At 37.0% G+C, this 14,887-nt stretch overlaps 1 protein-coding gene across 2 annotated transcripts; it reads right to left on the bottom strand.

Annotated features, from left to right (window-relative positions):
- LOC121426075 lies at window positions 1–14,311 on the bottom strand. 2 transcript variants are annotated; one of them, XM_041622225.1, is made up of 8 exons: window positions 13,870–14,311; window positions 6,753–7,190; window positions 5,941–6,096; window positions 4,960–5,065; window positions 3,794–4,180; window positions 3,144–3,339; window positions 2,440–2,534; window positions 1–1,642 (listed from the first exon to the last, which is right to left on the bottom strand). In XM_041622225.1, exons 1-8 carry the CDS (start codon window positions 13,878–13,880, stop codon window positions 1,364–1,366), a joined length of 1,668 nt encoding a protein of 555 aa, XP_041478159.1. In that variant the 5' UTR covers window positions 13,881–14,311; the 3' UTR covers window positions 1–1,363. The 2 variants fall into 2 exon arrangements, with proteins under 2 accessions (XP_041478159.1, XP_041478157.1); XM_041622223.1 differs by lacking the exons at window positions 1–1,642; window positions 2,440–2,534; window positions 3,144–3,339; ... (2 more) ...; window positions 5,941–6,096; window positions 6,753–7,190 and adding an exon at window positions 8,351–11,022.
- Window positions 14,312–14,887: the final 576 nt, after the last annotated feature.

Here is a 14,887-nt window from a genome sequence, read left to right as displayed (position 1 = left end):
TTTGACTAAAACAGCAGAATTGAAAGGGAATTATAAAAATATTACTGCTTTGGCTCAAAATATTTCAAGAAAACTTTTTAAAAAATATTTTTAAAAATTGATTATAATCACCAGATTTGGTCAAAATTACCTGAAGAGATCAATTTGAAAGTTTTACGTAAAATGATATTCTTGAAACTTTTCCTCAAAAAGAGCCAAAAATAAAAGGTGATACTTTTGGCACTTTTTGGTTAATGCCAAAACTACATTTTAATATACAAAATTGAAAGTGGTATACAAATTTGAAAGTGGTAGATATTAGAACTTTCTCTTGAGATGATTTTCACTAAATTTGACTGATTTTTATAAATTTAAGAATAAAAAAGATTTTTTTTTAAAGTGACTTCTTTCATAATTTTCACTAAAAATTGGCATTCTTGGTCAAATTTGAGGTCAGATATGTATTCCATAACTTGTTTCCTTTTCTAAAATGTACAGTTTCCCATGCATTACACAATAAGGTTAAATGAGAGTCAGGGTACTTTGTAATACTGCAGAGTTCAAACATTTAACACTTAATACTGCTACAACAAAATTAGAGAGTTTTACTTTTCATTCAACAATCTACTTTCAACTCCACTTGGATTAAAGAAGCCTCAAACCAGATCCATCCAGTTAACAAAATTCCAATTCAATTTCACTCACTATAGTCTTAACATGCAGCATGACAAGACAGTGAGTATGCTCGAGTTACAAGACAGTTATTCAAGAAGATTTACTAACTTTGACACCACTTTTGCAAATGTTGGATGGACTGATTGTCTTCAAGGTCTAGGATGACTCTTTCAACGAAGAGAGCCATCTTGGCCAAACATCAGGGATTGTGCATGTTGAAGGTATAAGTAGCTGCCTTGTAGCAGCTGAAGGAGCAGATGATGTCTTCACTTATTGGGAGTAAAGAAGTATCAAACCTGATCCATCCAGTTAACAAAATTCAAATTCAATTTCACTCACTATAGTCCTAATATGCAGCAACAAGACATTGAGTGATGCTTGAGTTACAAGACAGTTATTCAAGAAGATTTACTAACTTTGAGACCACATTTTGCAAAGGTTGGATGTACTGATTGTCTTCAAAGTCTAGGATGACTCTTTCAACGAAGAGAGCCATCTTGGCCAAACATCAGGGATTGTGCATGTTGAATGTATAAGTAGCTGCCATGTAGCAGCTGAAGGAGCAGATGATGTCTTCACTTATTGGGAGTAAAGAAGTATTAAACCTGATCCATCCAGTTAACAAAATTCAAATTCAAATTCAATTTCACTCACTATAGTCCTAATATGCAGCGACAAGACATTGAGTGATGCTTGAGTTATAAGACAGTTATTCAAGAAGATTTACTAACTTTGAGACCACATTTTGCAAAGGTTGGATGGACTGATTGTCTTCAAGGTCTAGGATGACTCTTTCAACGAAGAGAGCCGTCTTGGCCAAACATCGGGGGTTGTGCATGTTGAAGGTATAAATAGCTGCCATGTAGCAGCTGAAGGAGCTGATGATGTCTTCACTTGTTGCAACAACCACTCCATCCACAGCTATCTGGAACTCTGCTGCTTCTGTCAGCTGGCCACTGTACTTGATGACAGGGGAAGGCATTTCATCCTGCAAAGAAATGTTAATGAGATTTGAATTTGATTTGGAGGAAAAAGATATTTGATTCAGAGGAAGAAGGTATTGGTTATCTACCAACCAATAGAAAAAAGGCGATAGCATTGTTTGAAGTGGAACAAGGAGTTTGTATTTATTGAACATGTAAAAGCAGCATCCACGCAGTGGTCCTGACGTGAGCGTATTCTCAAAGATAAATACCCACTGAGCCGACCAATCACAGGCAAATTCACAGTTGTCAAGCTTTGTTGTCAAGGTCAAGTCCCCCACGGCTGACGCCCATGAATTTCAGTACGCATTCAAAAAATACATCCAGCTATATTTTGTTCCATGCAAAAATAATGATTAATCTGTTTTCTATTTCATCTCACAATACAAGACCAGACCAGGTAAAGATACAAATATTATTTTATTACTGTACAAAAAATACATCATGTTGGCTAGTGTCATTTGCTATTGGCTTTGTGGACCGAGCACTGACCTATGGTCATGCACTTGTGTACCTCAATCCAAAGATCAAGTTGTAAACTTTCATGAAAATCCCTTTAATTACATGAATTTAGTAATACTTAGCCAATCTTAAGTCTGGAGTTAATGACCCCATATACAATAAGAAAACAAATTCAACAGTCTTAGTGCAAAAAAACAGGAAAAACTTTAAAAGATACTGTGATGATATTTACATTATACAACAAAAAGCAGAGCTACATGTAAGCCAGCTTGATGTTGTACTTAATAGGATTAGGAGATATCTGAGGGGGTGTATCCCTACAGCCTACAGGTTTACTTACAGACTCTTCGTTCTCCTTAGACTCCTTGAAGATGTTGCCAATCTTCTCCCTGAACATGGTTGGTATCATGATTATGGCCGCTCTTGTTACAGCATCTGCAAAAGAAGGGAAACTTCATGTTTATGGCAAAGCACTCCAATTTATCCATTACATGCAATAAAGTGGAAGGGGAAAAGTCGAGCTAGTATACATTTTCCCATTTTCCACTTCATATCCATTGTACAAAGAAACTTTGAATATCATAGTTGAATTTTATCAATTTATAAACATGACAATGTCAAAAAATTGAACAGATATTTACAAGAGCATTTACAAAATATGTGAAATTCACACTGGTTGGCGTACATGACAAAAATTATCAATCATCTGTAAAGTCGGGTGCTACATCACATGGCGTCGTAGGCTGAATCAAACAAAAACAATGCAGGATGTAGATCAATTTAAACTATACAACAGATAGCCACATCACATTAGGCCGTATGTCAAATTTGTACAGCACCCGACTTTACAGATGATTGATAATGCAATAAAGAAAGATAAAGAGAACGTCTGGAAGTGGCTCTACAAGTAGCAAATGTGTAACAATGGAGGCTGACAAAAGAATGCAACGACTGATGGTGTCAACACAACTTCTACAGGTACACATCATTAAGAACCTATAGCGAAAATACTCTAATGAATGAGTTACATTATAATTCACATACCTTGATATTCCTTGTCATCCCTAGTGATAGGAATCCTCTCAGCTAGTATCTTGAAACACTGTGGTGTGGATTTTGCTTTCAATCGTTTCCCGTACTTAACAATGGCCATCCCGAATTTTTTGAACCCAAGGGTCATTTTGCCCTTGAACCCCTTATCCTCCGAGCTGCCAATCAGCCGGTCCATTTCAGCCATCAGCTAAGAAAAACATACAAGAAAACAATCAATAAAAAAAAGGAAACTTTACTCATTTATGGATGTTTAATTTTCTGTGGAATATCTAATGTTATCGCCTGTGTTGTGCAAGATCATAAATCGGCACACTACAGGGTCTAACAGCAATATCTTTATCCCATCCTTAAAGAGCATATTTTTGAGAAGTTACTGTAGAAGACTCCAGAATAAAACTCAATTTGTTTCTTTTAAAATTTTTAATGCAGAAATGAAACAAAATAATGGAACAATCCATTTTTGGGTCATTATGTAAAATTGTCAATGCTAATTTTGGCCCTTGGTATTTTGATTGAGATATTCTGCACCCAAAAGAAATCACCCCTCACTTCAAACAATTGCCTCAAAAAAGAAAATGTTATGCAGCTACTATTGTCTTCTTAAATGCACTTTCAAATTTCTAGCATTAACTGGTGCCCACCTGCGATTCTTGGAATAGCCATGGATAAGTATCCTTTATGTCTTGAATTGTTGCATTCTCTTTTACAATAGTGTTTCTCCGAGCACTTAATGTCATATCCATGCCTGTTGCAACTCTTTTGATGTCAGGATACTTCTTTTTGAACTCATCCTGCATTATCTTGATGTGCTTTTTGATGCTGTCATCATCTTCCGTGTCCGGCATTGACGGTAGGTAATTTTGTACGCCCCATACTGCTGGTGCAGCTGATGATGCAGTTGCTTTGCATACCGGCTTGGTTGATTGTCTCTTCTTCCGCCATGCAAAGTTTACAGTTGTCAGCTCGTCTTTCCTTAGGACATCTCTTTTGTTTTGGAAGTAATACGTGAGCTTCTTCCTGTACATCACCTGCAATGACAAAAAGGCAAACAGAAATCGCCCTGGTTTAGAGAATGGAACACTATTTGGTTGAACTATTGGATATAATGTTGTACCCATCCATTATGATGTAATGTAAGGGACGCACCATTAGGTCTTCAGGGGGTTAGGTCGTTAGGAAGTCGGGTTCGGGGCAAATTTTTTTTTGTTAAAATGACCTCTCCTACAAAATTACAAAAATGCACTTACGACACTCTTGCACCTAACTGACGATATATTTCCTCATACAATTACACCTAAAATGCATTTTATAGGGATTGCCATTTGAACTTTGCATAAGTTTATGAAGAACACTAGAAGAGTATTCTAGGTTAAAAACATAGCTTTATTTACAAATCAGACGAGCAATATATAGCTCTTCTCAGATCTTTTCAGAAGAGTTTTAAGAAGAGCAATTTCTCTTCTTCTTAAATGGCAATCCCTGATTGTACTGTTTGAAATTTAAAAAGAAACAACTCTGAACAGCAGTTATTAATGACAATAAGAACTTTGCTGGTCATCTATTCTTTGGCGATTGTGTGAATTCCTCAGTTATTGTTTTTGAACCTTTGTAGTTTTTCTAGAGAGCTACACTCCTTCAGAAAAGAGCTCCTTGGTCTGAAAAAAAAATCACAAATTCACACAATGACCCCCAAAAGACGGTGTATGGTTTATATTTTTGTCCAATGCACATGTACTAATGTATTTTGGTATCACTACCAAAAATGAATTAGATATGTACCAAAATAAAAGTTGCTTTATAAACCTACCTTGCGACTTCCACAATTGACATCTTTCAAGTTGCAGTCCAGTCTCGGATATCGCTTGAACAATTGGTCAATAAGTAAGGTATATTCAGCAGGCTTTGGGTACACACTGTAGTGATAAAGGCAAAGAAATTGGAATGAAAGAAGTCTAATATTGCTCTTCATGCATAAAAAGATATGTATGTAACATTGTGTGATATTCCTTCAATGATTTCTGGTGAATTTTAGTGTAAACTGTCTGAGAGGAACGCAATATAACGGTAAACCCAGCGGTCAGTCTCCGAATTTCAATGCCCGTGCGTCCGGCGTGGGACACACAGCGCTTCCGCTGTGCACATGCGGGGATAGGAATTTGCCTTGTATTTACGTGTGCTAGTGGAGCACGTGGTAAATTGACGCAACCCGCGCCTAAAATAGTTTGGCATGCCAATAGTTTTTCTGATATTTTAGATATTTCTGGATCAAATTTGCTCAAATAAAAGATGAATATATTCAAAATTAATAATCTAAGATCATATTATATACTGGATTCCGTTCCACGTGACAAACTAGTTAAATATCCAAGGCGCCCTCTCACCCACTACAAAATTATCTCTTTAATTACCAGTACCACTGTTGCTATGTCAAAAGGTTTATGCTAACCGTGGCTCACACCAGTGATCACAATGCAAAAGCTAGGGCATGTCCAAATTCTGAACAGGTGCATCAGGCCTCTGCCCTATGACATTTAGTATAATGACCTATTAAAAACCAGTTAACCTGAAACTGGTGGGTAGAATAGCAAGCGTCACATACTAAATATGCATCAACAAATTGTAACGTTTGACCACCCAAAATAACACGTCGCCCAATGGAATGACAGCACTGTTTTTAGTAATAACTTTATACATTAAGAGTCGCATACTGAATTATAACTACACTACTTGAAAACTTGTCGATAGCATACATGTACACCACTACATGTACCTTCACACATGTACTTACTTCTTATGCTGCATCACAGACTTGAATATTATGTCAAATATCGTTGACCTCTCCGAGACCCTCAAGTCATTTCCAAGTGGCAGTGACAGTAGCTTCTTGTGAATTGCTGGAGGTAGATCTGGCAACTTCCAATTTACTATCCAACATGAAACTGGCCTATAATCAAACAATAACATACCAGCTAGATTAGCTATCCATCACTCACTCACTAGGCTATGTACATGTATATGCATTTAATCTATAAACATTTGACTGCAAAAGCTACTACTACCACTCATTTTGGTTCAGCGCTTCTCAGCTACAAGTGTAGAAAGTACACATGTAGAATGGTTCTTCACAAAACTCCACCCTGGGCCCTATGCCCTGAAACAAGCTTTAATGTTACATATATTATGTTATTTGTCTCTTTAAGTCTTTACAGAGCGAGGAAATACATGTAGGACTTCATGACTCCACTGTTTCTGAGGTTGATGTTAATTTTGATGTTGAACACCTAGCTGTAAAATTCTGCGTAAGAAGAAGAGAACAGAAATAGCAGGAAAAATCTAACCGACTTTTTAAAAATGGTGTACAAAAACGCAACATCAACATATGCATGAAGCTGTAATAGGGTTGCAAAGGGTTAGAAACTTTCTGGGAATTTTGGAAACTTTCCATGGAAAGTTTCAGGAATTCAATAGGCTGAGAATTTTAGGAATTTTGGGAATTTTCATTTTTATTATTTTAAATGGAAATTTTCATCAGCACTCAGCAGCTCAGTTGTATATTACTTTTTCAATGTATAAAATAGTTTTATCTCTGGTTTGGCTTACCTCAACCTGGACCTTTCATGAGAATAAATCTGTGCTTCTCCTTGATCCTTTTCCTCCACCTCCATTTCAACATCTCTAGATCTGCCACCAGCATCAGGTTCATCTTCAGTGCTAGTATCTTCAGGTTTCTCAGACACGACTGGTTGTGCAGCAGCAATGGGTTGCACCATGTCTATGTGCACTGGCATGAAGTGCACTATGGATTGAACTTTAATCTTGATACCCCCAGATATAGTTTCATCAGCAGGCTCGTTACCATCGATGTCGATAAAACATTCATAACCAGAGTCCCATTTTTGGAGCAAGATATTTGTCTGATCAATACCGAACAAGTTGCTTGCCTTTTCCATGAGCTCTTCCATGCTTACTCCATTTGGGTTGTCATTTTCTAGCTCAACCTTTTTGCAGCGTTCGTTATAAAGGAACAGGAATTTGTGCCTGAAACATTATAAAAAAAACACAACAAATTGGCTAAGCTCATCTTGCAAGATAATTAAAAGTTCATACACAATACTGCAAATCAACTGTCTAAAGGGTAAATACATGCACCTGCACTGAGGTATAAATAGCCACTTTGAATATGTGAAGTTCATGAAGTACTGTACATGTATGTAGTATGCTGATAAAATTACAAAATTCCAGATGTCCAAGCCTACAAGTACACCAATAAACTAACAATGAATGTTTATGAGTGGAACGGCAAGAATACTTTCATGAGATGAAAGATTGAATGGAACATTTAATTTTTCACCGAATTAAGATATCCTTTCCATTGCACAGATGAAAAACATCCATTATTTGTTTTATACATCGAAGTAGATCCTTGTCATTTGATATATAAAAATTGACAAATGTACTAACAATGGGTGATTTCATGTTGGTGTTGGTGGACTCAAAAATTTAAAACCAGCCGTTCAGCTCAGAGGAGCGATACCGATAATGATATCAATAGCCCAACACCGCCTCACATGAATTCAGTGAAATGTCTCGACGATGGATTCAAAATCTGTATTATGAAAATTGAGCAAACTCAAGAAATTCACTGTAAATTTTCAGGTTATATTACAAATTTTGACTGTAAAATAATGTGTTCCAATCATATGAACATGGTTTCCACTATAAATCTTTAATTTGTGTCATATGAAGAATTCTGCTAGAGGCGTGCACTTTGGAGACTGAGCCACGCTATGCGCATCGCGTTCCTACTTCAGCAGTGCGCCGGAGACTCAGGGAGCCTACGGCACACCAAACGGTGTTCTGCCGGTGTGTGCATTATTCTGAGTCTGCTCATGGTTTATGTGTTATCGATTAATTACACTTAAAATGTTGAGGCATGGAATGGAACAAAAATACACAATAAAAAATGGAATGGAACAAATGTTTAATAACACGTGACCTATTTTCCTCCAATCAAATGACAAAGATCTACTTAGGTGTTGTAGAAAATCTAATATTTGCCACCTAAGAAAGTTTTGGTGGATGGGGTGAATGAGATTCAAATTTAAGCTAGCTGTATTAAGGCCAAGACTAATTCCTCAGCAATACAGCATTTAACATCAAGACCAAGACCAACCTGCTTCAAAGTGCTTGAATTGGCAGATTCAAATTACTGTTCCTGCAAACATAAAGAGCTCTACAGCTCAATGTGATATTTCAGTGGTATGAAATCTAAATGATCACTATGGTATATACCCAGTGGATGGTGGTCAACAAGATCGGAGGGTTGACATAGAATGTATCCAAAGTTGTTTTCCTCTTCCGCAACAGTATAAGCATGGAAGTGACGGGTGTATTGTACTTTTACATGTCTGCATAACAGATACGGCTCTCCTCCTACTATGTAGCAAGAGTCAATGATGGCAAATTGATCCCTGAGAGTCTGCTTTTCAACCAGTACAGCTGAACCACAGAAATATCTGATGCCATTGAAAGTAACCATTTCTGCTTTGTACACCTTCTCATTATCTCCTACAATTTCACGTAGCTGTTGTCTTTCCTCTCTTGACAATAATATGAGTGGGTACATGATACCACCAGAATGCTCCACTCCTTCCTGTGACAAGAAGTTAGTCTTGGTCCTTCTTGAAGCCTGCATATACTCATGTCTTTCAGCTAAGCTTTTGCATATATTCTTCCTGTTTCTGGTAGAATGATACACCTCCTTAAAATAATTATGCTTACCCTCAAAACGCATTGTCCAACAATGAATCAGCGGACCAAAAGCCAACATTTTCTCAGGGTAGTGAATTAGAAAATGAAATTTTGGCTTCATTGTTGTCTCCTCAGGAACTACATCATAATACTTCGTCAAGAACTCCTCAATAACATCAGCCAGTAAACCTGCCAATTCTGGGGATACCTTGGGACTTGTAGAAATCTCCACAACATCTAACAGCAGTAACACAACCTCCCAAAAGGGGTCATGTTGTGGAACCTTTGTCCCTACCATTAGAGGAAGCAGCCTCAATAAACACCAAGTTTGTAGAGCAGTTTGCTTTACTTTGAACAAATTCAGAGTAGGTGCCATAACTGATGGTTTGTTGGTTTTATCTGGGGCATCATATGGAAATTCTTTTATCTGATTATTCAGGTATTCCAAGGTGAAATAGCCTTCCAAAACAAAGTGTGATATTGCATTTCCTAGTACCTCTGGCACAATGCCCTCAAAGAGATCATGGCCTATGTCAGGGGGAAGACCACTTGTAACATGGAAGTGCTCAAGTTTGTTCAAACAGCTATCACTCTTTACCCCATAGACTGAACATAGTTTCCTATCTCTGTTTACCATGTGTACTTGCTGGGAATGAGAATCTTTGGATCTGTTTTTAAGTTGTTCTGACATCCTAAAATGATCCTTCAAATATGCATTGCGAATGTTGCAAAAGCGACACACTCGATCTACAGTTGCAAAGCTTTCCATAAATCCCCCTATGGAATGGGCACCTAGGTTATCTGCTGCAAGAAATGATAGTGTGCCACGCATGACATGTTCCACACCATCTTTGTGAACAACTATGCCATCTGTTTCTAAAATCTTTAAATCTTCTAATAACGGTTCCAAGATTCTTTCAAAGCCATATTTCTTAACAAGAGAAGACTTGCAAAGTATGGCAAGCTGAATGACATACAGTTTTGATCTGAATTGGGGATGAAGATTCCCCAAAACAAAATAAAACCCTGCAATTTTCAACCCTTTTGCCTTGTTGCTTAACGGATTGCCTGTGGTGAAATCATCGTAGTATAATTGAATCTGCAAGCTCATTGGGTCCTCTGCAAACAATGCACTTTGTCTGAAATTATCTCCATCACAAAAGTCACCTAAAACATTGTCTTGTGCTGCATGTCCTTCATAAACTTCAGAAAACACATCATCATGCTCCAGTAAATTTTCAATAGTTTTCAGTATAGGTACATACTGAAATGTCTCTTTTCCATCTTCTCCTAGAACATATTCGACAGGAGACACATGGTTGAAGTTCTCATTAACATGCTTATTCAAATTACGCTGATCACTGAAGTGTGTAAATGCTTTTTCATATTCAGTTTTCTCAAGAGCTTCAGTCAGACCATTTTGTTGTAATTGATCCAAATCTACTCCATTTTCTCGAAGGCATTCATTGACTTTAGCTGATATATCTTGTCTACATTGTTCCATCAAATCTGCAATTTCATCAGACACAAAGGTACATGTCTTTCCAGTTGCCAAATATTTTTCTCTTAGGTATAGCAGAAAAGAGCTAGCTTCCTTGGATGGGTCAGGCCTAGGGTCTACTTGCGGGTCATCTTGTCCCTGTTCCAGTTCATCTTCTACTGGTTCAACAGCTGGATGATCTATATCTTTCTGAACTTCCTTATGTTTGGATCGAACATGAACACGGTATGATCTAACATTAGTGTATGTCTTATGGCATCCATCGATTCCACAGGTGATGTAGAAATCAGGCCCAGTGTGAATATAGCGGTAGTGTTTCAACAATAAAAAGAAGTGTGGACTCGAAAAGTCACAGTCACAGCAGGTAAACAACATGTTCATCAAACAATTTCCAACATAATACAAACACTATAGCCTATTTGCAGACACATGAAAACCCTTCAGACAGTAAACAGTAAAATAAATTCAATTATGTGTGTATATCAATTGCAAGATTCATAGCATTGTACTTAGTCATTGTCTAGGGGGTGCATATTTTTAACGACTTAACAAATGCAATAAGCAAAGGAATGAGCCACATGATGAGCTGAATGATAGTACTGCTGCATGAGAGGAGTTCTGTAAAAATTAAAATACACAGAAATGAAACAATTTAAATATGACTCCACAACAATTTCAAAGGTACATGTATTTCAATTAAAAATGTTACAGTTAAAATGCTTTCCAGTTTACAAGGTCACTATCTGCAAAACTAAATTTTTAAATTTAAAGCCACTGGTTAACATTGTTGTAGAGCGATTTAAAAAATTCTAAAACTGAGCTGCCTGACCTGTCTAATTATGTTCAGATAAAAAAAACAACTAGAATGCACAAATAATGACAGTAATTCATTTACATACATGTACTATAAAGATATCTATGAAAATTGTATTTATTATCGCCTACTATAATAATTCTAACACAGTAGTTTATGGAGGTGATATTTCAAGTTTTCACTTTTTGAAGCACTATATGATAACTTTGAAGTATAAAAATTTCACAGCTTAATTTCTGCACCCTATTATATATTCTGAAAGCATTTACGACCATGCAGCTCGGATTTTTTTAAACTGTGCACAATGTTAACCAATGCCTTTAAGATCGGTCAGTTGACTGCTTCTCTTGATACTTTTTTTGCTATGATCACATAAATAAAGCATTTAAAAATGAAGAAGATACTGTCCCACCTCAAAGAGAAAAGAAGTACATGTATGTACATGTAAACCATAATCCCAAAGCCCAATTCATGGATGAAGATTTTTTTTTTCTGATTTTTCCTAGAGAACTGACACCAAATTTTATTTAAAATGTTTGGTTGAAGTCGGGTCAGTCTGTCAGGAAAAATATCTTATTTTTAGCAATTTTTTCCCATTTGGGGGGCCAAAACTAGGCCAGTTGGTCTGAAATTCTTTTTTTTTTCTTTCTTTTTTTGGGGGTCAAGAATGTGTACTTGTGGTGGGAGCAAGTCCAGGTTATTCGACTTTCGCTTGGGTTCAAAATTAGCCTGTTTGGTACATGAAAATAAACATCTAAGTTTGCACTCAATCCTGTCACAGTCATTTAAAAATCAATGTAAATTAGTCACAGTGTAGGGCATTTTAGCCCTATTTCCTCAATTTAGACCATTTTTTAGTCCAAGGTACCTGCTCGAAAATATTGAGAGTCCCAGCAGGACCGACTCCTGTGATAAAACATAGCCAATAAGGTAATATGACCTTGGCCATTACAAGTTTTGGTAAAATTTTGGTTACCATGGCAACGCTTCGTCGGAGAAACACAAAAAAACACATCTTGCACATCTACGCCTCAATATCATCCCATACACCAAGTTTCATTTCAATTGCAAAAACTGTAGGAGTTCATGACAAGATTTTCGCAAAAATATGTGGTTACCATGGAAACGCTTGGTCGGGTACAAATATAAGGGTGTCTCGCACAACTAGTCTAGATCTATATAGAGTAGACCACCCATGATTCGTACAGTTAAACTAATTTTGAAATTAAACCACCAAAATATAAAAATATGTCACAAATAACATAAAATTATTTCAAAAAGTTGAAATTTACAGTAAAAAGTCTGACAATTTCAAATTTGAAAGCCCCTGAAGGCTTAAAAACTTTTAAAGAAACATGGTCGTCAATACTTTGATAAAACTTAAAAAATCAGGATTCAGGGGTCATTTTCAAACTTCAGTTGTTAATCTTAAGCCAAGATGTCTATGCAGACACTGAAACAGTTTGATGCCACAAATTTATTGATAGATATCTTTAAAGAGAATCTAAAATTTGCTCATGATTTCAGGTAGTCTTCCATGATTCGTACAGGCTACTCTCCCCTGAACTCTGGGAGGGGGGGGGGGCTAGGCAGTGAGCAGGGTGCTCAGATTTCTGGGGCTAACACACTGTACGAATCATAGCTTGCCTGTAGTACGAATCATGACAAAACAAAAGAGGATCTCACAAATCCATCATTTTCTTCCTCAAAAATGCTAATATTGGATATTTTTATCTTCAGATATTTTAGATAGAGGTCTAGACCTAGATCTAATTGTCTAGACATGCTAGAATCCTGAAAATCTCAGCTGATAAGTCATGATGCATTTATGAAAATATAGCAAAAAGGGCTTAGGCCTAGACTAGATCTAGATCTACTATCTAGCCTATAGATCTAGACTCTACGGGTCTAGATCTAGATCTAGTCTAAGTGCACGAATCTTGAGTGGTTTAGATTAGATCTAGGGCCTAGCTAGATCTACTCATCTAGATCTACTCTAGGTAGATCTAGATCTAGTCTAGATCTAGGCCTACGTTACACACCAAATTTGACATTAATTGCTCAAATATTAGGCAAGAATTAACTTTTTTTTTGTTAGTTTTGATATAATTTTGGTTACCATGGCAACGTGAAGTACAATTTTCAGTTTCATATTATTAGACCTAGGCTAATCTAGTCCTAGATCTAGATCTAGACCTAGATCTAGACTAGAATCTAGATAGACTACGGTGACTAGATCTAGATCTAGATCTAGATTCTAGGCCTAGATCTAGACTAGATCTATGTCGTGTTGTTGTTTTTTCGCGAGCAAATGTGTTCTTGTTTCTGAGAAAAGTTGGACCAACTGATATACCGTTACATGCCTCAGAGTGACAGACCTTAGTTGTAAAGTTTGCCTAACGTTAGATCCAAGTTAACTCAAGGAGCTCCGCCGTCGCGGCGGCGGTGGAGCTCCTCGAGTTACGTAGATCCAAGTTAGATTCTACCGGCACCAGCGCACGCAACAGAGCACCCGCCAGTCATTCATGACTTTACTTAACGACCACACACTACTGTCGGCTGTCCACAGCATTCAAACACATGAACAGAAGCTCAATACAATCAGTACAATATCTAGTGTTCATTTTGAAAGAAATAACTTGAAATATTACCTGTTTGCCATTGTTTTCAACGTCAAGTTCCCTTACAACCCAGCTGCTCGATATTACAAGTCGTCTGCGCGTTTATGCGCTGATTAAATTTTGCACGCTGAAAAAGTGTTGTCACGTGATCTCAACAGCGGGAATATTTCTAAACATCGTAAAGCTACCACAAAATTTGTAAACCAATTAGTACAACAAATTCGTAAACGCTCTGATAACAGCGTTTACGAGTTATCGATGCTTTACTAATTATTGCATTGTCGTAGAACTTCCAAATTCAATTGGTAAAACCCGCTCTACAACTATATTCATACATGTACGAGTCTGCACATACGCCCGCTTGCATCTAAAACTCGTAAAGCATCGTAAAAACTGATAGCACACGCTAAACCAGTTTACTTTACTAATTTAAATTAGTAGAACACTACGAAAAACAAGCTTTTGTTTTCAGTGTAGTCTTGTTTTATTTCTGCGTTCACAATAAATTATCAAAAATTATTTACAATGTTTGAAATATATAAAATAATCCACAATGTTTGCAACATTAACATAATTCATGATGCTTTGGGCATATACTTCACATTAGAATTAATATAAAAAGCAGCATAAACAAGTGAACGCAGGAGACCGCCATCGTGAGCGGTCAAGCTTGTAGTTTGATGGCGGCCTTGGTGAACATGATTATAATACGCGCGAGCGCCCTGATCAAAGGTCCTGATCAAGCAACGCGAAAGCTGCTCCAGAGTTAACGGAGCTTGGAAAAAAGGCAAGTTAATGCACAAGCAAAATGTTCGCTTTATGCCCAGCTTTTTATTGATAACTTAATCGTCAAGGAAATGCTAGCAGTCACTAACAAAAATTTTTGCTTGCTCATTTTTCTGTTTTTATGCATACGGAATCAAGCTAAAACCTAAATAACTGCTACTTTGTATGCATCTGACCCAGTGTTTTTTTCTCCAGCTGTCACCACAAACCGATCCTGGGATTAAATCGTATTCGGGTGCCCCTTAGAAAGAAAAATTGTGAA

The sequence above is a fragment of the Lytechinus variegatus genome, chromosome 13 (genome assembly GCF_018143015.1).
Source record: "Lytechinus variegatus isolate NC3 chromosome 13, Lvar_3.0, whole genome shotgun sequence".
NCBI lineage: Eukaryota > Metazoa > Echinodermata > Echinoidea > Temnopleuroida > Toxopneustidae > Lytechinus > Lytechinus variegatus.
Note: the sequence above shows the minus strand (reverse complement) of the source record. Positions and strands in the feature narration are given on the sequence as shown.